The sequence below is a fragment of the Geotrypetes seraphini genome, chromosome 10, assembly GCF_902459505.1.
Source record: "Geotrypetes seraphini chromosome 10, aGeoSer1.1, whole genome shotgun sequence".
Taxonomy (NCBI): domain Eukaryota; kingdom Metazoa; phylum Chordata; class Amphibia; order Gymnophiona; family Dermophiidae; genus Geotrypetes; species Geotrypetes seraphini.
The window spans coordinates 50,385,666-50,408,078 of NC_047093.1; the positions used below are offsets into that span (position 1 = coordinate 50,385,666).

General features: G+C 44.1%; 2 protein-coding genes across 12 annotated transcripts in view; both read left to right on the top strand.

The window, feature by feature from the left end:
• Window positions 1–207: 207 nt before the first annotated feature.
• PKN3 (protein kinase N3) overlaps window positions 208–22,413 on the top strand; it is a 53,641-nt gene continuing 31,435 nt past the window's right edge. For 3 of the 11 annotated variants that reach the window (XM_033961815.1, XM_033961816.1, XM_033961823.1), the window contains exons 1-11: window positions 1,531–1,647; window positions 3,480–3,759; window positions 3,896–4,047; window positions 4,238–4,597; window positions 5,479–5,695; window positions 5,853–6,041; window positions 6,126–6,235; window positions 8,132–8,179; window positions 8,559–8,702; window positions 8,789–8,864; window positions 11,339–11,528. In XM_033961815.1, the coding sequence (XP_033817706.1) occupies window positions 1,546–1,647; window positions 3,480–3,759; window positions 3,896–4,047; window positions 4,238–4,597; window positions 5,479–5,695; window positions 5,853–6,041; window positions 6,126–6,235; window positions 8,132–8,179; window positions 8,559–8,702; window positions 8,789–8,864; window positions 11,339–11,528 (1,868 nt within the window). In that variant the 5' untranslated portion in view covers window positions 1,531–1,545. Of the gene's footprint in view, window positions 474–1,186; window positions 1,477–1,530; window positions 1,648–3,479; window positions 3,760–3,895; window positions 4,048–4,237; window positions 4,598–5,478; window positions 5,696–5,852; window positions 6,042–6,125; window positions 6,236–8,131; window positions 8,180–8,558; window positions 8,703–8,788; window positions 8,865–11,338; window positions 11,529–22,413 lie in introns of those variants that run through there. The other 8 variants (XM_033961824.1, XM_033961821.1, XM_033961826.1 and 5 more) reach the window with 8 other exon arrangements.
• Window positions 14,329–15,212, top strand: LOC117368300. The gene is made up of 2 exons (XM_033961827.1): window positions 14,329–14,924; window positions 15,025–15,212. Exons 1-2 carry the CDS (start codon window positions 14,382–14,384, stop codon window positions 15,094–15,096), a joined length of 615 nt encoding a protein of 204 aa, XP_033817718.1. The 5' UTR covers window positions 14,329–14,381; the 3' UTR covers window positions 15,097–15,212.

Genomic DNA, 22,413 nt, shown 5'->3' on the forward strand with positions numbered 1-22,413 from the left:
ATTATTATAATATAGTAATGGAGTACCCTCAGTGTGATAGAGCAGCGAAAGGAGCAATACTCCAGCGCTTTACATCATGAGACAAGGACCAACCAGTCCCTGCCCCCACACCATCATGGAGTACTTCCAGGGTGTGTTATATAAATCAAAAGAAGTGCAAAATAAAGCACAAAGAAAACACAAGTGAGGTCAATCAAACAATCTCTCAGAGAACCTCCCACAGAAAACTCCCACAAGAATCAAAAAGCCGACTTAGCTGCAGATGAAAACGGATGATAAAACGGTCTCCCAAAAACAGAGAGATCCGCAGGATACCAGGTCCAACCAAGCCTGGTTTCAGGAACCAAAATCCCTTCTTCAGGAACCCAAGATTACAAATCTCTGAAGACCATCGAGCCGGCTGGGGAAGGGCGGAGAACAATAATGACATTAATGAATTATTGTTGCAATGCTTGTGAACAAACTGCTCCCTAGTATGTATCATTTGTAAATGGTACAACTGTAATTTTAGCAAAAAGTCAGCACTGTTAAAACAGCTAGCAGTTAGCTCTGTTGCTATCACTAGTGGGCTCTAGATTAGGGGGGTGGGGTGAAAGGGTCTAATTAGGAAACAGAAAAGATCAAGAACATTATACTGGCACATGAGGTCTCAAAGTCCCTCCTTGAGGGCTGCAATCCAGTCCGGTTTTCAGGATTTCCTCAATGAATATGCATGAGATCTATGTCCATGCAGTGCTTTCAATGCATATTCATTGGGGAAATCCTGAAAACCCGACTGGATTGCGGCCCTCAAGGAGGGACTTTGAGATCCCTATTTGGTGTGACTGCTTGTTTTGTAATGTTTTTTTTAATATTATTTCCAGTTGATTGTACTTCTATGCCTGTATATTACTCGGTTGCCTTTGTATTTCTTGTATGCCCTTTGACCTCAATAAACATGATTTAGAAAAAAAAAAAAAGAAAAGATCAAGAATCCCTGCCCCCAAAAGAGGACGAAATAAATTATCTTGCAAAAAGAAAGTAATTGTATGGTATTTGTGTTCCCAAGTTATAAACTTTTAACGTGCAAGTTAATGAAATGTGGTCACAAAATTACTAAAGAATTTTCAAACTCCTGTCCTAAGATATTACTTATGTCTGGTTGCTATCATATGTCAATGTTTCCGCGCCTTGACTTTATCTCTAGAAGCTTAGGGCGGAGCCTGATGTTTGGAGGCGGTGCCTGCAGAAGATTCGGGGCAGGCGAGGGTGGAGCCTGAACGCTTTACTGGACTCGGAAAAGTTGGTAGCGGAAGGCGGCGACCTGTTTACCAGCTCTGAAGTAAATGGCTGCGGAGACGCTGCGGGTAGGGAACAGGGAACAGTGCACTGAGCGCACGGGGTGATTTTTAGGCCCTACCCCTGGGCTTTTGAAATTGCCGGCTATCTGGGTTGAAGGTCGCTATTGGTGGAAAAAGTTGGGAATCAGATTCACTGGTAATAGGGATATATGATAAACGCTAAAAACAGGTTAATTCTTTATGAAGTTGGCGTTGGAAGTGATAGATGTTTTGGGGTTGTTCATTCTTTCATTCATCTAATCTATACCGTTCTCCTAGGGGAGCTCAAAACAGTTTTGCTTCCTGGGGAGAGTGGAGCCTCCAGCTGGTAAAAATTGCGTCCGGCTTTAAATCAAGTTTCAAGTTTTTATTAGTGTTTGATGAATCGCTTATTTAATTTCCTAAGCGATGGTACAATTATTAAAAAGCGGGTAGTGAATACAATAAAATAATTTCAGACTTACAGAATAGGACTAACATGAATCGTGGGGGGGGGGGGGTAGGGGGGAAAAGTTACAATTCCTTGTTAGAGTTGAAAAACAATAGGGAAGTAAATGAGAGGAAGGATAAAAAATTCAAAGATGTTAAAAGAAAAAAAGCTTATGATTACAGGTCAGTGAGTGATAGGCTGAATGCGTCTTTAAAAATATAGGTTTTTAGGATTTTTTTAAAGGATGAGAGATCTTTTTCATCTCTGATGTACTGTGGTATAGAGTTCCACAGTTGAGGGGCCATAACCGAAAACATATCCTGTCTTCTGGTGCCTATAATTTTCAGGGATGGAACTGTTAGAAGGTTATGAGAAGTTGAACGGAGAGACCTGGATGTGTTATAAGGAGTAAGCATTCTGGTTAGGAATTGGGTGATGGGACTAAATCGCGCGCCGACAACTGAGCACAGACAACTGAGCGCAAGGTTGACGGCGCGCCAAAGAAAAGCACTATTTTAAAGGGCTCTTACGGGGTGTGTGGGAGATATTGCGCTAGCGTTGTGGGGGGTTTAGGGGGTTGTAACCCCCCACATTATACTTAAAACTGAACTTTTTCCCTAAAAAACAGGCAAAAAGTTTGGTTTCAAGTATAATGAGGGGGGTTACAACCCCCCAAACCCCCCACAACGCCAGTGCGATGTCTGTTAAGTAAAATAGGGGGGTTCCCCACCAACACCCCCTGTTGGAACCCTTTAAAATAGTGCTTTTCTTTGGCGCGCCGTCAACCTTGTGCTCAGTTGTCTGTGCGCCGTTGACTCGTGCGATTTTGTCTATGAACCATGAATTGAGGTTAAAGATTTAAAAACTAGAAGTAGTATTTTAAAAGTGATGCGATGGCTTATAGGGAGCCAATGGGAATCAATCATCAGGGGCGTGATGTGGTCATATTTTTTAGCATTTATCTCTAGTTAGTGGCACCTACCCAAGTTATGTACTGTATTTTGTACCAAAAAGAAAAATGGAATGGAAATCCTAGTGTGGTTGGGACTGTGTGGTTGGGACCTGCCATGGAACATAACTTTATTGGTTCAGAGCGGATGAAGCCACGAATGAGCCAACCCAAAGTATAAGACAGCAGGTTAAAATGTTAAGTTTTACCGATGTTGTGTATCTAGAGTTTAAATCTAGAAAAAAAAAACCTATAGTGTTGCTTTGCAATAAAAAAAAAGAAGCTTAAAATGCTCGCTTTTCTTTTGCTGCTTCTAAAAGGTTGCAGAGTGCAGACAGTTTTCAAAGGAAGTTGCCCAGGTAACGAAGCAATTATCTGGGTAAATCCTGAGACTGAAAATTACCCTTCACTTACTGGCAGAAAGTATGCACATAGGTTTCAGAGTACTTGAGGTGCAGATAACAAGGAGATGTAAATGTTTTGGTTTCTTTCTACTAGTAGGTTTGGCTTTTCTCCTCTTAGGCTTCCCTAACTATAAAATCAATGCAATGAGGCTATAATGAATAGGAGAAGGAGACAAAGAATGTGAGGGTGAGAGATCTTATATACTTGGCATTTCTAGAATTATTTGGGGTTGACCTTCCAGGCTGGGAGTGTGTTATCTGCCCGCACTGAGGGTAAACTTTAGGTTTTGTTTGCTCCTAGGTCGTAATTATGCATACTAGGTCCTTTCATGTTTGACTGGGAAATGGTCACTGCTCTAACTCTTTACTCCTCACAGAGCAGCTGGTTGCATGAGTTGAACAATGGGATCAACATCCTAGACCCAGGCTTCCAACAAAGTTTGGAGAATGCTAAGGACAAACTGCGTCGAGAACTCCAAAAGGAGTTGAAGATTAAAGAGGGTGCAGAAAACCTCCGCAGAGTGCTTCTGATGGACAGGAAACCACTGGGCCATGTGGAGAATCAACTGAAATCTTCGAATCGCAGACTTCAGGAGCTGCATAGGGAGCTGCAAGAGCTTAATGCAAGACTGTTGGTCACAGAGGAGAGGGAGACAGGTAGGATCTGAGGTAATCGTAGCTAAAGGTTGGGAGGAAGAGCAGACTCAGTTGCAAGAAGAGGGGAATCTGAAGTATTAGAACTTTTCCTTTCAATTTGTTCCACTTCTTAGCTCATGACATATGTTTTGCACAGATGCAATCTCTTTAAACCCTTGTAAATGTGATCAAAATCTGAATCCTGTGATGGGTCGTATCATTACTCTGAAGAAACAGCTTCAAATTGAGTTGAAGGTGAAGCAAGGTGCTGAGAATATGATACAGATGTACTCCAATATTATGTCCAAGGTGAGCACCCGCATGCCTATGATAAGATCCTCCTTTTCAATTTTCCTCAAAGCACTGGCAGGAGATACTTGTGGTTGCTCTGTTTTCTAGTGCCTTGAGTGAGTACCTTTGCATTTTGGCCACTTGAACATTAGGTTCAAGGGTCATCTTGGGTCTGAGTGCACTTTAAGTAAGTACTTGTAATCCTTAGGATCGGAAGCTCGTGGCTACTGCACAGCAGATGCTTTATGACAGCAAGATCAAGATTGAGTTGATCCGTATGCAGATTGGGAAGATATCGCTATGTGCCAGTGGCATGGAATCGGCACTGGAACCCACAGGTGTGATACTACTTCTGGTTACAAATGTACTTTTTTTTTCCCCGGTCCTTTGCTTGCCTGATTATTGTGCTCTCGCAGGGAGGATGGATATGGCCATGAGTCCTCTGGAGTTGCGCATTGAGGAGCTGCGTCATCATTTGCGCATTGAGACTGCTATTACTGAAGGCGCTAAGAATGCGGTGAAACTACTAGGAGGTCACGGAGTTCAAGAACGGAAAACATTGCTGGAGGTCAGGGGTTGGGGGTGGTTTTTAAAGGGATCAAGGAGTTTAAGAAGCATGGGAATGAAGGGCCTGAAATCAAGAGACTTCATTGAAGGTCAGAAGATAGAGAGTCAAGGGAAAGAGGGTTGGTGTATCCAGGATTTGGGGGTGTTATTGGTTATAAGGAATCTGAAATAAAGGATGGGAGGGTTTACAACTAAGAAACATTGGAGATCAAGGAGTTAGTCCATGGGGAATGGAGGATCCAGAATGGGTGGCATTTCCAAAAGTTAGTGAATTAGTTGTGGTATACATTGAACCCTCTGAACTGAGGATGTTTCCAGCATTTGGGATTCCAGAAGCAGAGTTGCCAAGTCTGACTGTATGCATTAAAATCAATATTGCAGGTCCCAAAATTAATTAGGATGGATCTGTCAGAAATCCAGGACTGGCCTAAAATCTCCCTCCTGGAACTAGGTAACTTAATCAGCTCTGCTGAAAGTGCTAAAGAACATGCAAGAATTCAGCCAAAATACAAAAAATTCTGATCTTCTGTAAGAGTCAATTTTTGGAAAAAATTCTGGACTCCTGCCTGATTCTTGAGCACCTGAGGAGTTTAAAGTTTGTGTATTTGATATATCACCTTTCAAACAATCAAAATGGTATACAATTGAAACGATTGAGCAAGAAAGACACTATATAATTCATTGGGAGCCTTAGGGAAGGGGCTGTGATGTGGGGGTGGGGGACTAAAGGAAGAAATTTAGGCTAGTAACAAAAAAATAATAGAATGTGCGAAAAAGGTCTGAAGTGTGTAGGGAGAAGGGAGGTAAAAGGGCTAAGCTCTCCAGAGGTCATGGAAATGGTCATGTCAAAGTGTGAATTGCTGAGATTTTTTTTTCTTTCAGGCTCAGTCTCGCTTGCAGGAATCTTCTCAAAAGATTGACCTTTTGCGACTGTCCTTAGAGAAGCTTCTGCATGACCTTCCTTTCGACCACCCAAAACGAGCTTTTATTGAACATGAATTGCAGCAGGTGAACAGCCTGACTGTTGAAGTGAAGCCTGGTGATACCCCAAACCAATGGCAGCCCATTACATCGCTGATCAAACCTACTGCTCTCACAGGTGTCTGGTGGTGTTGATGGCAGGGAAGAGGGTTTTTTTTCTGGCTTGGGTAGGATAACTAGTTCATCACTCTACGCTTTTCATGAGCTACATTAATCATCAGGTTGAAGGGATTTAGGCAAATTGCTTGGACCTCATCATTCTTCCCTTGTCACAGGTACATTGGTGGTCAGGTTAATGGGGTGCCAGAACCTGCTGGAGACTGTTCCAGGAAGACACCAAGTTAGCAGTATGTCACCAGCACGGGGAAGCCCTGGTGACCCACGGAGCCTGATCAGATGTGCTGGGGTGGCAGGTCATTCACGCAGTGGCCCAGGAAGATACCTGCAGCGTGAGGAACTCTCTGGTAAGAGAGCACCCTATATCTTTTAACAGGCCTGCAAATTTATACTTGATCCAGTTCTTACTCTCTCTTTCTGCTTTTTTGCAGGCGATGTTCTCTCTGTCCTTAGAGTGGATAATAAAGTTGTTGCTCAGACAAACTGGGGACCAGCTAATAATCAGGGTTGGGACCAGAGCTTCACCATAGAATTAGAGAGAGTGAGCTACTCTACTTCTTCTCATCCCCCCACTACCATACCACATTTGTGGAAGGTGGTATAATTTAAATCAAACTAATATTTCTGCTGCCTCTCTAAATACTTTGCGTCTCTGCTTGCTTGTTCTGTCTTTTTTTCTCTGTGCATCTCTTGGGAAAAGAGAGGTCACCCTGACACCATATTAGCTGTCTGAAAGGGTCATCTTGTGGAAGTGCTAGAGGTACAATTTATAGTCAGGATGTGGGGGAAAAGACCCCTAGCAGAAGTACATGATAGCCAGTGGGAAGGGGCCGTAGTCATTCTGCAGTGGTATGTTTAAGGCTGGCCCAAGGGTATCTTAATCCCCTAGGCCAGGGGTCAGCAACCTTTTTACAGCAAAGAGCCAATTTATCCAAAATGTTTGACCCAAGATTTACAAAGAACCGCAAAGTGTAGCTTCTCTCCATTCCAACCCCTTGCAGGTCTCTGCGCCTCTCATCCCTCCCTCTGTCCCCTGCCCCTCCCCCCAACTCATAGCCAAGGTTCTCTTCCCTCTCCAGGCCCTGACCCTTTCAACTTCCTCGCAATTCCCCTGGGCCTACCAAGGTATCTGGTGTACAGTGGATGTCTTTGTGGCAGGAACGCAGCCCTCTCGCTCCTGCCTGCTAAAATAGCTGCTGCGACCTCTCACAGCTACTCATGGCATTTCCTGTGGTACTGCGAGCTGCTGCGAGAGGTCACGGCAACCATTTTAGAAGGCAACCGCATGGAGACAGGAGTGAGAGAGCCGCGCTCCTGCCACAAAGACCTCCGCTGGACCATCAGGTACCTCAGTAGGCCCAGGGGGAGAGAGAGAGTATATCTTGGGGTTGGGAGGGAGATTAAAGGGTCAGTGCTTGGGGAGCCACAGCCATATGGGAGATGCATGTGGCTCATGAGTCACAGATTGCCGACCCCTAACCTGGGCAAACCTTTAGCTCTGAGGTACCCGAAGGCCCCATTCCTTGCTCCCCACACACACTCTCACACTCACTGTGGCTGGAATCTTATCTTCCTGTTGCTGGGTTTGCTGCCATTTCTACCTAGACCTGAAGATATGAAAGTAATTCAGTACAGTGTGGGGCCTTCCAGCACAGGCCCATGCTAAAGTGCTACCATATCTTGCCTTTTCCAATACAAACTTCTGACAGAGAGGGCAGGACTTGACTGGACTTGAGCATATACAGTACATATCCTGAAAAGCTCAGTGCTGTTTGATAGCAGGTTTGAAGTGCTGACTTTCTGCTATGATAGAGTTCCACCACTGCAGCACCCCCCCTCAAAAAAAAATAAACAAAACCAAAACCTGTTACCCTAGGGAAATGTCTTGTGGTAGGGCTGGCCCTGGGTGTGCTTATCATTGAGTGTTAGTGGGGGAGAAGTATGATTATTTTCGGACACATAACAATTACTTTGAGCCTTTGTGGCATATCTATAAATAAAGTGATTTTTTTTTTTAAACTATACACCCTTGGCTGAATACTTGACATCATATCCTCACGACTCCTTTGTTGTGTGTTCTTCTTTTGTCATTGAGGTCTATTGGCTTCCAATTCAGTACCAACTTTCTGATACAGAAAACCTGACACCTGCCCCTCCCTTGTCCCTGCATCCCTGTCTGTTCTGTCCAGCATCTCCACTTTGTGTCCTTATTCTATGCCTTTTCATTCATTACCCGTCTGTATTCCTTACTCCATGCCTGGCATTTCTTCTCTGTGCCCTTTCCCTACCTTCTCTCTTCCCTTGTGCCCCTCCCCCTTTTATGCTTAGTAGTATATCCTCCTCTCCCACTGTGGGTCCTGTGTCTCTCCTCCTCTGTTCCACCCCCTCTTCCCTGATTTTGTCTTTCTCTCCCCCTCCTGTTTTCTTCCCTCCCCAGCAGGTCCAGCACATCTTCATCTGGAAACCAGAAGTTGCATCGGAGAAGGTGTGATGCTGTAGAGTGGGGTTCTTAAATTTGTCCTGGGGAAACCCCAGCCAGTCAGAATATCCACAATGAATATGCGTAGATCTTTGCAGCCAGAGTTGTTCAATAATCCTTATTCCCTAGCTTCCCAATTGTGGTTTACCTTTTATATTTTCTTTGCTTTTAATTTGTAGTTCTTCCAACTTTTCTATTGTTTTTATGTTTGTCAAGTATTGTTTAATGGGTATTTGTTTGTCTCCCCCTTTTTAATACAAATTGTAAAATGCTTAGAAGTCCTGATTTGCGTTTTATCAAAATTTTAATAAACTTGATATTCTGTGCAGGTGTGTTGGAGCTGGAGGCTACAGAGCATGTTTTTGTTTTCCTGTCTCTCTCTTAGTCCCGGGAGCTGGAGTTTGCTGTATACTGGCGAGACTGGCGAGATCTTTGTGCACTGAAATTTTTGTACCTAGAGGACTTCCTAGATAACCAACGCCATGGGCTTTGTCTTTCCCTGGAACCTCAGGGGTTGCTGTTTGCAGAGGTATATGAGTGAAGAGTGTTTATGAAGGGGGGGGGGGTTGGGAGAATGAAAGAGACAAACAGCACCTAGTTTTCTTCCTTTTACAGATACTTTTCTGTAACCCTGTGATTGAGCATGGGCCTCGGCTGCAGCGGCAGAAGCGAATATTCCCAAAACAAAAAGGTAAGAAAAATGTTCCAGTTCCTTAGTAGAAGTCTGTATATATGCAGATATTTATAGGCTTCAGAAAGTAATTGCTGTGTGTGGGGAGTACACATATAGGGCTCCTTTTACGAATGTGTGCTAGTGGTTTTATCGCACGCACCGGATTAGTGCGCGCTATAGCACGCTAGCCAAAAATCTACCACCGTGTGTTAAGGCCCTAGCGCACCTTCATAAAAGGAGCCCATAGAGTGGAATGATTTAGTTGGTTCTTTTCAAAAAGTACAAAGATTCCATGAAGTCATTAAATATTGCATTTAAAACAAATTGCCCTATTAACTGCTTGTATATAGAAAAAGTAAAGTTATTTATCAAAATGCAAACTATGGATGAGGGATTTGGGTTGAGGGAATCTGGTGGATTTTTTTGTGAACTTTTTTTTTTGTAATTCTTTGTTCTTGAAAATTTTTTTTGTACATGTCTCATTAGATGAAAGGAGAAATCAGATGTGATAAATCTGTTACAGGGGTTCCTTTAATATCTTTCCAGACTGGCCCAGATGCTTGAGTTATGCACCTCTCTACCAGCAGATGGAAACAGATCTGACTTTAGAGTAGAGCTGTACTGAAAAAGCATATTTTTACTATTCATCTGAATATGAATAATGGGCATGAACTTTAACATAACAACATGAAATCAGAGATCAACTGTTTATTTCAGTACAATTTAGCACGGTGGAGCTCTGGATTATTTGAATTTAAATCGCTATTCAGCTGAATACAAATAATGTATTCGGGACACTATTAGAGGCTGAAATGAATATGAATATTTAGTACAGTCTAGCACATGAACGCACACACACCAGTATAGGCTGCATTAGCACCCTTAATTGATGTGGGAGTGTCTCTTTATTCTGTAGGCTTTTTGGGCTGAGGTCCTGTTTGGATTACCTTGAGCCCTGTATGTTGCCAGGTTCCTTCTTGGCTATCTCTCCTAGTACAGGAGGGGCAGCCTTGAGTTAAAATTGCTTAAAAGGGGGGGGGGGGGGGAGAATCCAAGACAACAGAAATCAAACTTACAATTCTGTCGCACTCTGGAACTTGGCTAGCATTTGTCACATCTGCAGGGGGGACACCAAGAAGGTCAGTAGGTAAGAGCTTTATGGGGACCTGCAGAATTGAGTTAAAATGATAAGGGGCTACAAAAGTACACTCCTTCAAGAGAGGGCTATAGTGATGACTACCCCGTAACCAATCATTAACATAGTGAAGACCAGTAAAATTATAAGTTCAGATATCTGGAAGGCCCAGGCTCAAATAAAAAAAGGAGACAAATTTTTGATTTTCAAATCATCCTATTGATAATTAAGATATTTCTATCCTCCAACTTCAGAGGGAGAACCTGCAGCAGAAAAAGCCATTTGGGAAGAACTAACATTTTAGTGATGGTAGCCCCATTTCCAAGGACAATGGAAAGTTTGTCCAATTCTCTAAACATTGTTTAGTGTCTTCCATCAGAAGCTGGACGTTAATAGTGTATAAATCTCTGATATTTTGTGGGAGCCAAATGCCTAAATATCGAAATGAGTGGTCGGTCCACCGAAATGGGAACAGGGTGATAATTTTAAAACCAATACAAGGACATATTTTTTTACTCAGAGAATAGTTAAGCTCTGGAACTTGTTGCCAGAAGATGTGGTAAGAACGGTTAATGCTGCTGGAGGAAAAGACATTGGGGAAGCCACTGCTTGCTCTTGATTGGTAGCCTGTAATGCTGCTACTATTTGGAGTTTTGCCAGTACTTGTGACCTGGATTGGCCACCATGAAGATGGGACATAGGACTAAATGGGCTATTGGTCTAACCCAGTAATACTATTTTTATGTTCTGCGTACTTTGAAACCTCATAAAAATTGTATTGATGAAAAAGGATCCTTTTGATAGTTATAAAAATACAGATAAAATCTGATTCTTGATTTAAACCATTAGGTATTAGTATTAATCTCTCCACTGTAGTTCCTCTCTCATCTTTCTTCCTGTAAACTGTGCCGAGCTCCGCATTCGTGGAGATGGTGCGGTATATAAACCCAAGGTTTAGTTTAGTTAGTTCAGTTTAGTATTATTATATTGTGTTAAAAATAAATCTCTGTTCCATCTGTAGCAATGCCTTATCAACATCTCCTCACCAATGAGGATGTGCTCTGTATAAAACCGTAAATCACAATTTATCAGATCTATGCTGTTTATTCTTATGTTCTAGCTGAATCTCAGCCACGTCTTGTTTTTGTATAAACAGATTGCACGTCTCTTCATTTTTGTGTGATCTGTGATTTTTATGTGTAGATACATTTGCAGCTATATGGATATATACATGAATGGGGTATATTTACATGAATTTGTATACATCTGCATAGATAAAACTGATAATACACACATGTAAGGCAATAAAGGAGCACTGGGACTCCTTTGGAATGCAGCCCCTTTTTATGCCTTTTAGGAAAGGAGTTCCTGCGGGCTTCTCAGCTGAACATTAACATTGCTACTTGGGGCCGGCTAATGAGGAGCATGTTCCCTCCCTGCAGCTCCATGACGACATTAAGTCCTCCACTTTCTGCTCCCAGTTCCCAAGACAGCTTCTTTCCATCTTTGGGTCAGAGTCGCTTCTGCTCCAGATCTTTGTATACTAGGTAAGAAAAGCTTAGCACAGTGTGAGAAGAAGACACTGCCATGGTTAAAATAGTTGGGGGCGGGAGAGCTGGGATTTAGGGTGACTATTTATAACACTGTATGGAGCTGGGAGCAGAGGGGCCACAGGTATTGCTGCTCCTAACATGGACCATGGGAAACAAAGAACTTCACTAGGGCTGAGTACGAGAAAGTAAGAAGTGGGTTTGGGGTGAGATGTTGCTATAACACTTAGGAGTATACATACGGACCTAGGGGGTAGGGAGATACTGTCATGCCTACAGTGAAGTTATAACAGCACTACCTACCTACAGGGAGTGGGGTGCAGACAGTGCTCCTACAGCTTCACTTGGGTCTATTCTCAAGTCCTTTGTGTGCAAGCCATGGATGAAGCAGTTCAAGACTGGTAAATCAGAAAGAATCAAGGCTGAATATCATCAGAGTATGCTGAACCCTGGGCTTTGAAAACATGTGATGGAGCATCACAGTATCGGTAGCAGTTTACTGAATGGTAGTGGCTAGGGCAGTATTGCCCGTGCAATATGGTTCCTCTTCCACATTTCTCTCAGGTTCTCTGTGTTGGATTCTGCCTCATCCAGCTTGTGCAGATATTTACAAGGTTTTTAGATTCCAAATTGCATAGAAATATAGAATAAATTAATGAGTCTGTGATGGGCTTTGCAAGGTCTGTCAAATGGACTAACAAGAGTTCTACTGCAATGTGTCTAGTGGTTCTGAACACTAGGGTCTTGTATCCCAACCAGCAAGTTGCTTGCAGAAAACTGTCAGTCATGTTTTTCAGCCCCTCCTTTCCAGGGAGTTTTTCATGCCCCCTCAGTTTATTTTTCTGAAAGCAAGTTGCTCAGAAGTGTTTTTGATCTGCTCTGCGTTTGGTTTTTGTTTTTCAGGTATTTTTGCTTGGTGTTCTTTGGAGGCCTGGTGCCTGGAGGTTCTCACTTGGTGCAACTTCTGCCTGTGAGGAGACACAGACTCGCACAGCAGAAGTCTGCTGCTGGCAGGATCAGCCCTTTGGGGACACCTAGCTAGCCAGTCTGCTGGAATTAAAAAAAAAAAAAAAAAAAATTGGAGGCCAGCTAATGAGGAGCATGTTCCCTCCCTGCTATCCCCTGTATAGCTGCTCACATCCCTGTTTCAGCCAGGGGCTTGAGTTCAGGCGGCGTGGGGTCTTTCCCGGATTTTGTGGCACAGTTTTACAGAGGTTGAGGTTTAGTCAGATTGGCAACTAGAAGACCAAGTTTGTCCAGTGAATCTGTGAAGCAGATTTCTTCTCCATTTGATTCCAGCTGAAATCCTATGCTGAAGCAGGCAGGCACTACTTTGCACAGTAAGTAAGGCTGTTGAAGCCTATGGGGAAAATCGGCAGCTCCTTAAAAATTTAACTTGAAGATTTTTGACCCTCAGATCTCAGGTTCCCCACCTCTAAACTTCCTTCCTTGTGGGTTGTTTTTTGGCATGAATTTTCTGGTAGAGAATGACACGGTGACAAAATTCATCACTGTTCCCGTCCCCGTGGATAACCGCAGGAAATAATCCCATGTCATTTTCTAGTGTCTATTTCAACCTCAGTCCTTCTACACCAGCATTCTTCAAAGTAAAGCTTGTGGGTCAGTGGTTGTGGCCATTCATACTCTGATTCTTCCCTCTCTCCTTAAAGAATGACATGAAGATGGTTTCCTGCAGTTATCCGTGGGGACGGGAACGGTGATGAATTTTGTCACCGTGTCATTCTCTATTTTCTGGCAGCAGCCATCTTGGATTTGAAATTATCTTTTTTTTTTTCTTCTGCCTCAGAATCCCTCGATTTTGCTTAAAATTGACTGGGATGGAATTCCTCAGGGCCTTTTACCCCTATATCATGCCAGGTTTGCGCTGGATAGTCTGCCGAGGAGCATTCATGTCCTGTCTGTGACAGAGTGCATGGGGGAAGGATGGGAGCCTTGAGTTCAGCATCTTCTAAGTCCTACAGGACTGGGGATCTGCAGGAGATGCATCCCCAGAGGAAGAGACACCTTTCAGGATCCTCCAAATTTGTATTGGCCAAGGGCAATCGTGTGAGGGACACAGAGCCCAGGAGAACCAGCAGCTTCTTTTCCACAGAGGCAGCAAGGCAGAGGGGAGCAGAGAGGCAGGAGAGCTGTGCGAGGCGCTGGGAGAAGGGAGAAGCGCCCGCACACACAAAGAGACTTCGGGGCAGCGGCGAGTTAGCTCCGCCCACCCCACCGCATCAGTAGCGTGCGACCGGGCTCCTCCATAAAAGGAGGCGAGCCATCGGGCGCCGCTACTGCTAGTAGCAGCTTCTTTTCCACAGAGGCAGCAAGGCAGAGGGGAGCAGAGAGGCAGGAGAGCTGTGCGAGGCGCTGGGAGAAGGGAGAAGCGCCCGCACACACAAAGAGACTTCGGGGCAGCGGCGAGTTAGCTCCGCCCACCCCACCGCATCAGTAGCGTGCGACCGGGCTCCTCCATAAAAGGAGGCGAGCCAACGAGAAGGGCCTCTAAACAGAGCCCTACCACTTTGAGCCAGACACACTCCACTCTTCCCACACAAAACAGATACTCCCTTTATCACACGCAAGCAAGCACACAGGCAAACACACTCTTTCCTTGACTAACATTTGCTTTCTCTTTTTCTTTTCCTTGTTGAAATGGCAGGGAGAACAAGGAGCGCCAAGAACACTATCAAGCTCAACACCCCAGCATCTGGAGAGACCCGGGGGATGGCCAAGGACTCTACACAGCAGGCAGAGAGTGCCACTGAGCAGGGAAGAGATGTCTCAGTGCTGACCGAGGCCACCCCCCTCCCACGGTATACCTCGGTCTCTACGCAGACAGACGAGATGAAACATGTAGAAGCAGACGAGGACGTTATGCAGGAACTGCGGAGCCTCAGGGAGGAGGTGAAACGCCTGAGGTGCATCAGGGAGGATGAGGCCTTCATCGACGAAGCCATCCAGGAATTGTCTCACACCGCAGAACGAAGCCTCGACAAGACCATCCTTGGCACCCCCAAACCTACAGCTCTAAACTCAACGATCGGAATACAGGAGATGATTGGAGATGCCGGTCCCTGGCAGCTGGTAACCTCTTCTACTGGCAAGCAAAGAAACCCCCCCCCATTCTCACCTTCTTCTTCTTTTTCTCTCAAACAGGGCAGTTCAACACCAACGCCACAACTTTCCCTGAAAAACAGATTTCACGTCCTTCAAGAAGGAACTGACGAGGATGAAGCAGAGGAGGATTCCGAACACAGAACACCGGCTGCAGTTCTCGCTGCTAGATCCACCCCCCCTCGGAAGGAGCGCAGAGTGGTGGTCATCGGAGACTCCATGCTAAGAGGCACCGAAGGACCAATTTGCAGACCAGATTTGCAGTCGAGGGAGGTCTGCTGTCTCCCTGGAGCCAGGATCCGCGACATCACCACCAGTATAGACAAACTTCTGAAACCCACTGACCATTTCCCTATGTTTCTCATTCATGTAGGTACCAACGATACTGCCAGAAGCACATCAGACAGCATCCCTAAAGACTTCGAGGCCCTGGGAAGAAAACTAAAACAGACAGGAGCACAGGTGGTCTTCTCATCAATTCTCCCGGTAAGAGACAAAGGCAGAGACAGGGAAGAGCGCATCCATAGGACCAACGAGTGGCTTCGAGAATGGTGTTTAGAGACGAACTTTGGATTCCTAGACCACGGAGCGGCGCTACAAGGACTACAGGGACCTGACGGACTTCACCTAACAAAGAGAGGCAAGAAAGTTTTTGGACATCGACTAGCACATCTACTTCGGAAGGCTTTAAACTAGGTAAGTTGGGGGAGGGTTCACACATACATACCAGAGAAGTAAGGATCCATCCTAGAGAAACAAATAAAACCCACACTTCTGAGCCTAAGGTAAGTACCCATAGCATACACAAAAAAACAAGAGCCACACTAACGGGGATAGGCATATCATCACAAATTTGGAGAGCAATGTATGTTAATGCACACAGCTTGGGTAACAAAATCCTGGAACTAGAAACAGAAATAAGGGATGCTGATCTTGACATAGTAGCGATATCCGAGACCTGGTTCACAGACTCGCATGGGTGGGATATGGTTATACCAGGCTACAATCTATTTCGTCGGGACAGAGAGGGCAAATTAGGAGGGGGGGTAGCACTATACACTAAGGATAATATCAAAACTACCAGGATCACAGAGGTTAGATACACAGGGGAATCCCTTTGGGTAAACCTTGCCAGAGGGAACGAAAAATGCCTTTACCTCGGTGTGGTGTACAGGCCACCGAGACAAAAGGAAGACAAAGACAAAGAATTGATTGAGGACATAGAGAACATCACTTTACGTGGTGACACAGTACTGCTAGGCGACTTCAACATGCCAGATGCTGACTGGAACACCCTCTCAGCAACTACGAGCGGTAGCAAAAGAATAGTAACCTCCATTAAGGGTGCACAACTAAAACAAATGGTATTAGAGCCCACCAGAGAAAAAGCAATACTGGACCTGGTACTCACAAATGGAGACAGTGTCTCGGAAGTATCAGTGGGAGACACGCTGGCCTCCAGTGACCACAACATGGTATGGCTCAACCTCAAAAAAGGCTTCTCTAAATCAAACACAGCAACGAGGGTCCTCAACTTTAGGGAGGCAGATTTCGACCACATGAGAGACTTTGTCCATCAAGAGCTGCAAAACCATGCAGAAACTGACAATCCGGAAACTATGTGGTCAAATCTAAAAACCATCCTGAACGAAGCATCTAGCCGCTACGTAAAAACAGTAAGCAAACGCCGGAGAAACAAAAAACCACAATGGTTCAACAAGGAAATTTCGGACCTCATTAAAATAAAAAAAGAAGCATTTATCAACTACAAACATCTTGGGAAAAGGGAGGCAAAAGAAGACTATCTGGCCAGATCTAAGGCTGTCAAAAAGGCAGTCAGGGAAGCCAAACTTCAAACAGAGGAAGATCTAGCACGAAGCATTAAAAAAGGGGACAAATCCTTCTTTAGGTACATTAGCGACAGGAAGAGAAACAAAAATGGAATAGAACGCCTTAGGCAATCAGATGGAAACTACGCAGAATCTGATACTACCAAGGCAGAACTGCTAAACGAATACTTCTGCTCAGTATTCACCTGTGAAGCACCGGGAAATGGTCCACAACTACAAATAAGAGACAGCCAAAATGATCTGTTTCGCGATTACGAGTTTACACCTAGTAGCGTCTACCACGAACTTTCAAGACTCAAAGTTGACAAAGCCATGGGGCCAGACAATCTACACCCCAGGGTACTCAGAGAGCTGAGTGAAGTTCTGGCTGAACCACTATCCGTACTCTTCAATCTTTCCATGCGCACAGGAAAAGTACCCCTAGACTGGAAAACAGCTAACGTAATTCCACTCCACAAAAAGGGATGCAGAACAGAGACAGGAAATTACAGACCGGTGAGTCTTACATCCATAGTGTGCAAACTCATGGAAACACTGATCAAACAGGAACTTGACAAAATTCTAGACGAAGAAAGTTTACGTGATCCACATCAACACGGATTTACCAGGGGAAGGTCCTGCCAATCTAATCTGATTGACTTCTTTGATTGGGTGACCAATCATCTGGATGCCGGTGAGTCCCTTGACGTGATATATTTGGACTTCAGCAAAGCTTTTGATAGCGTCCCACACCGCAGGCTGTTGAACAAACTAAAATCAATGGGATTAGGGGATACATTCACTACATGGGTAAAGGATTGGCTAGATGGTAGGCTTCAAAGGGTGATGGTAAACGGTACCCCCTCCAAAATGTCAGCAGTGATGAGTGGAGTACCTCAGGGCTCCGTCTTAGGGCCGATTCTATTCAATTTATTCATAGGAGATTTGACCCAAGGACTTAGAGGAAAAGTATCACTGTTTGCCGACGATGCCAAACTATGCAACATAGTTGGCAAAAGCAGTGTGCCTGACTTTATGACGCAGGACCTAAGACAGCTCGAGCAGTGGTCATCAACTTGGCAGCTAGGCTTCAATGCTAAAAAATGTAAAATAATGCATCTAGGCAAAAAAAATCCACACAGAACTTACACACTAAATGGTGAAACCTTGTCCAGGACCACGATGGAACGTGATTTAGGAGTGATCATTAGCGACGATATGAAGGCTGCCAATCAGGTAGAGAAGGCTTCATCCAAGGCAAGACAAATGATGGGCTGTATCCGTAGGGGTTTTGTCAGCAGAAAACCTGAAGTAATAATGCCACTGTACAGATCCATGGTGAGACCTCATCTCGAGTATTGTGTTCAATTCTGGAGACCACACTACCGAAAAGATGTGTTGAGAATTGAGTCGGTTCAGCGAATGGCTACCAGGATGGTTTTGGGGCTCAGGGATCTCACGTATGAAGAAAGGTTAAAAAAACTGCGGATGTACTCATTGGAGGAGCGAAGACAGAGAGGAGACATGATTGAAACCTTTAAGTATATTACTGGGCGTATAGTGGTGAAAGATGATATCTTCAGTCTTACGGGGCCCTCGGTAACCAGAGGACACTCGCTGAAAATCAGGGGAGGGAAATTTCAGGGTGATGCTAGGAAGTACTTCTTCACCGAAAGGGTGGTCGATCATTGGAACGAGCTGCCTCAGCGGGTGATTGAGGCCAGCAGCGTGTTAGATTTCAAGAGGAAATGGGATATTCATGTGGGATCTCTAAGAGAGTAAGAATCAGGGAGTGGGTCATTGGTATGGGCAGACTCGATGGGCTATAGCCCTTTTCTGCCGTCAATTTCTATGTTTCTATGTTTCTAAGTGTCCCTGCCGGGGTCAGAAAGACTCCCAATACATGGCTTCATGCTGGATTTTGTGAGCCTTATGTGGAGTGCTTATTTAAACTGATGAGGGTCCTCTGTGTCTGTTAGTAGCGCACCAGTGGCAGCAGTGAAGTGGTTTCCCTCGCCAGATGAGGACACAGACTTGGACTAGTAGGTTCGATCTGTCAAGGACCGGAAGGATAACAAGTCTGATTCCATGCCACTTTTATCCCAAGATGAAGTTTCCCTGGCAGAGTCTGCTTCTGTGCAGAAGGACAGCAGTCATGAGGTGGTGGCAACACTGGATCAGGGGGAAGACCACCACAGTATGCCAATTGTTCAGGGCCGCTGTGCTCTAAAGCATATTTCCCCTTGCTGCAAAAGTTAAAGCTGGAAGTCCCATCAGCTTCTCAATGCTCAGTTATGAGCAGTTCTTTGGCTCTGTCCGCATTTTTCCCTCACATCTGGACATCACTAAGCTAGTCATTGACCACTGAGAGTTGCCAGAGGGATCCCTTTGAGTGGTTAAAACTATGGCCAAGCTGTTCAGCTGAAAGTGGATTAGCTGGTGGCGCAGGTTACTATTTGATCCCTGCAACACTAATATCATATGTTTCTTGGTTAGGCAAATTGCTCCATTTGTTGCAAATGTGGTTAATAAATCACTTTCAGAAGGGTGTTTTCCTGAGGAATTTACACAGTCCGTTAACCCAATTTTAAGGGCTAGACTTAGATCAGATATCTAGCTATCGACTGATTTCTGTAGTGCCTTTCTATGGGAAAGTACTGGAGAAATTGATTTTGGAACAATTGGACGATTATGTCCAATTGGTAGGATGTTTAGACCCTCTGGTTTTAGAAAGGCTCATAGTGTCGCATTATTAATGACATCAGTTCTTGAAATCCTAAGAGAAGGAATAGATCAAAATGACTCTTACTGTGTTATTTCCATTGATGTCTCTGGTACTTTTGACACTGTCAATCTGGAGTTATTACTGTTGAAACTATCAAAACTTGGAGTTTGTGGTGAGGTGCTATCTTGGTTCTCTTCCTATCTCTTGGGACGATCTTTTAGTGTTCGAAAGGGCCAGTTGGTTTCTGAAAGGAAATTTGTTAGGAAAGCTGTGCCCCAAGGATCTGCTTTATCAGCATTATTATTCAACATCTATATGGCTAAGGAAAAAGATTTAGATCCTTGGGTGTTGATGTTGTAAGCAGACAATATTTTGTTGTTGTTTTCCTGTGAAGAAAAATTTCCAGGAATCTGAATTGGATTTGAACAGATACATGATTGAGGTCAATAATTGGATGGATGATCGTAGTTTGCAATTAAATATGGGGAAGACTGAGATCATGATTGTGAGTAATGAATGTGATGAGAAACTTCCTGAGTTTTCGGTTACGGGAACTCAACTGATGGTGAGGAAAGAGATTACAGTTTGGGTTTTAGCTTGGATTCTGCCCTTTCACCTTTCAAGAGGGAAGCATATTCTTAAGGTAATCCAGGGAGGATTTGCACATTTTGTATAGATTGGAATCAATGCTTTCCCCATTAGATTTTTGATCTGTGGTCCAGGATCCGTTATTGACTCGACTTGATTATTCTAACATGCTGTATCTTGGTTAGATTAAGATGAAATGTAAATCTCTACAGCAATTAATGAATTCTGCAGCAAGATTGATAACAGGTACCTCTAAGACAGAACATATCACTCCAGTTTTGAAATCTTTGCATTGGCTTCCAGTCCAACAGCGAATATACCACAAAATGCTCTCGACTGTGCACCAAGTGTTATATTTGTCTGCTCTGGCATGTTTCCAAAACCTCTGGGAAATGTATCAACCATAGTAGTATCCTGCCATAGTAAGCGTGTGAGTGAGAACGCTGCTACACTGGTCCAAAGCCCTGACACAGCTTGAGGACGAAACGGCAGCTAGCTTGACGTCGGCAAGGACTGGCGGGGATTCAGTAACACTCTAAAACACATCCAGTTACCCTACCTGCAGCTAAGTAGTTTGATTTATTCTTCTAAGCTTTAGGTTTGAGCAACATTCAATGGGTAGGAGGAGGATCAAGAGCCAGTGAGGAATTATTCCCTTTCCAGTGCGGTTCTAACAATTAGTAACGCACGGGGATCTGAGACTCTCCCCTTATAATTTGAAGTACACAAGTAACAGCGATATTTTTGATGCAAATGAAATGTTCAATGAAACAGTGTCTATGTTAAAATTTTGAAACTATTTTGAGAAAGGTATTGGACCTAGAATTTGATTGTTTCCTTTCTGATTCCTGTATATGGACTTTTTGGTGATACAAATGTATCAACCAGCCCATAAGTTGAGATCAGAGGATGGGATGAGGTTGATTAATGACAAGGAAGAAAGAACCCACTATGTAAAATCGAAGAATTCCATGTTTTCTATAGTTGGTGTAAAGTTTTGGAACTTGCTTCCTGAGGTTTTGAGACTATGTAAGGAGGTCAAGAAACAGCTAAAAAGCTATTTGTAGATGCCTTCATGTGATGTTTGAAGGGAGGTCATTGACCTAGTCTGGACTATGCTATGTCCCTTAGGGCTGAGAGATGTTTAATTTGGTAGGAGTTGTAATTTGATGTAGCAATACCAACATTAGATTATCATTAAATGCAGACATTATACTTTGTCTTTTTGGGGGGACATTTTGTCTGTTTCAATATTATGTCTGTTTTTATGTACACCACTTAGATTTTAAGCTGTTTAAAAAAATTAATTAACCTCCCTCCCTAGTGAAGGAGGGGTGATGTTAAAGTATCCTCAGGACTGAAGAGTAGACTTACTCCTCGAGCGTCAATTTGAAGCTTTGGCCCTAGGCATTAAGGCGACAGCTGTGTCTTCCTTTGTAGCATGCGTGTGTCACATTTGTCTGTTTCGGCGAGCCTCTGACCTAATAGATGGGAAAGATTCCCAGAATCTCCTCTGAGGTAAATTATATTGCTGATGCTTTGTATGATCTTATCAAAGTTATGAGCAAGGTCTATCTCTAAAGCTACATTAAGCAGGCTTCCTTTTCAGGGGTAGATGTTCTTTGGCAAGAACCTAGATGACCTAATGGCCAGTGTGAAAGACTTGCCCCAAGGACCATTGGGGAAATTTTTGAGACTCACAAAGATTTTGTATGTATTTGGGAGGCCAGTCAACACAAAGACCCTCTCAGGGATCATGTCAGATTCAGTGGGGGTAGATGGCCTTGGTGGTGAACACTAAGATACTTCATTTTTCCAATCGAAGATCGGAGCTCAGAAGTGAGGGGTTGGATGCGTTAGTCCAACTGTGGCCAGAGAATGAGCTCTTGTACGTGTTTCTCCTGTGGCCTATGCTAGGTCGAATCATTCGCAGGATTACGATCCTTGGCTTGGTAGTCTTTGTGGTAACTAGTTCTTCTCCAGAAGGACGAAGGCCTCAGACTTTAAGTCCAAGTGGATCTTCTCACTCAGGGACTGGTCCCTATCAAGAATCTGGAACACTTTGGGCTTACAGCATGGCTCTTGAGCAGGCAGTTCTGGCAAACAAGGGTTTTTTGAATGTGGTCATTACAACGTTGCTCAGAATGAAGAAGCCATCCATGATGGCAGACTATGTTAAGGCCTGGAAGTCCTTTCAGTGCTGCTATGTAGTGAAGGATGTAAAGCTATGCTTTTGGTGTCTTGGAGTTTTTACAGGATGGACTTCAGAAGGGGCCCTCGGTAGGTAAAAGTGCAGTTAGTAAGTCTTTCCTGTTTCCAAACTTGAGGGGAATGAGGCTCCTTGGCCTTTCACCCAGATGTTGCCCTGTTTATTAAAGGGATTCTGCCGTTATGACTTCTGGTTCGTTGCCCTGTTTATTAAAGGGATTCTGCCGTTGCGACCTCTGGTTCGTTCCCTTTTCCCTTCCTGGAAACTTAACATTGTGTTGCAAGGTCTCAGTACTGCTTTATATGAACCCTTATGAGAGACTTCCCTCTTGGATCTTACAGTCAAGACAGTGTCCCTGCTGGCAATTATGTTGGCGAGATGGGTTTCCAAGTTACAACCTCTTTCCTGCAG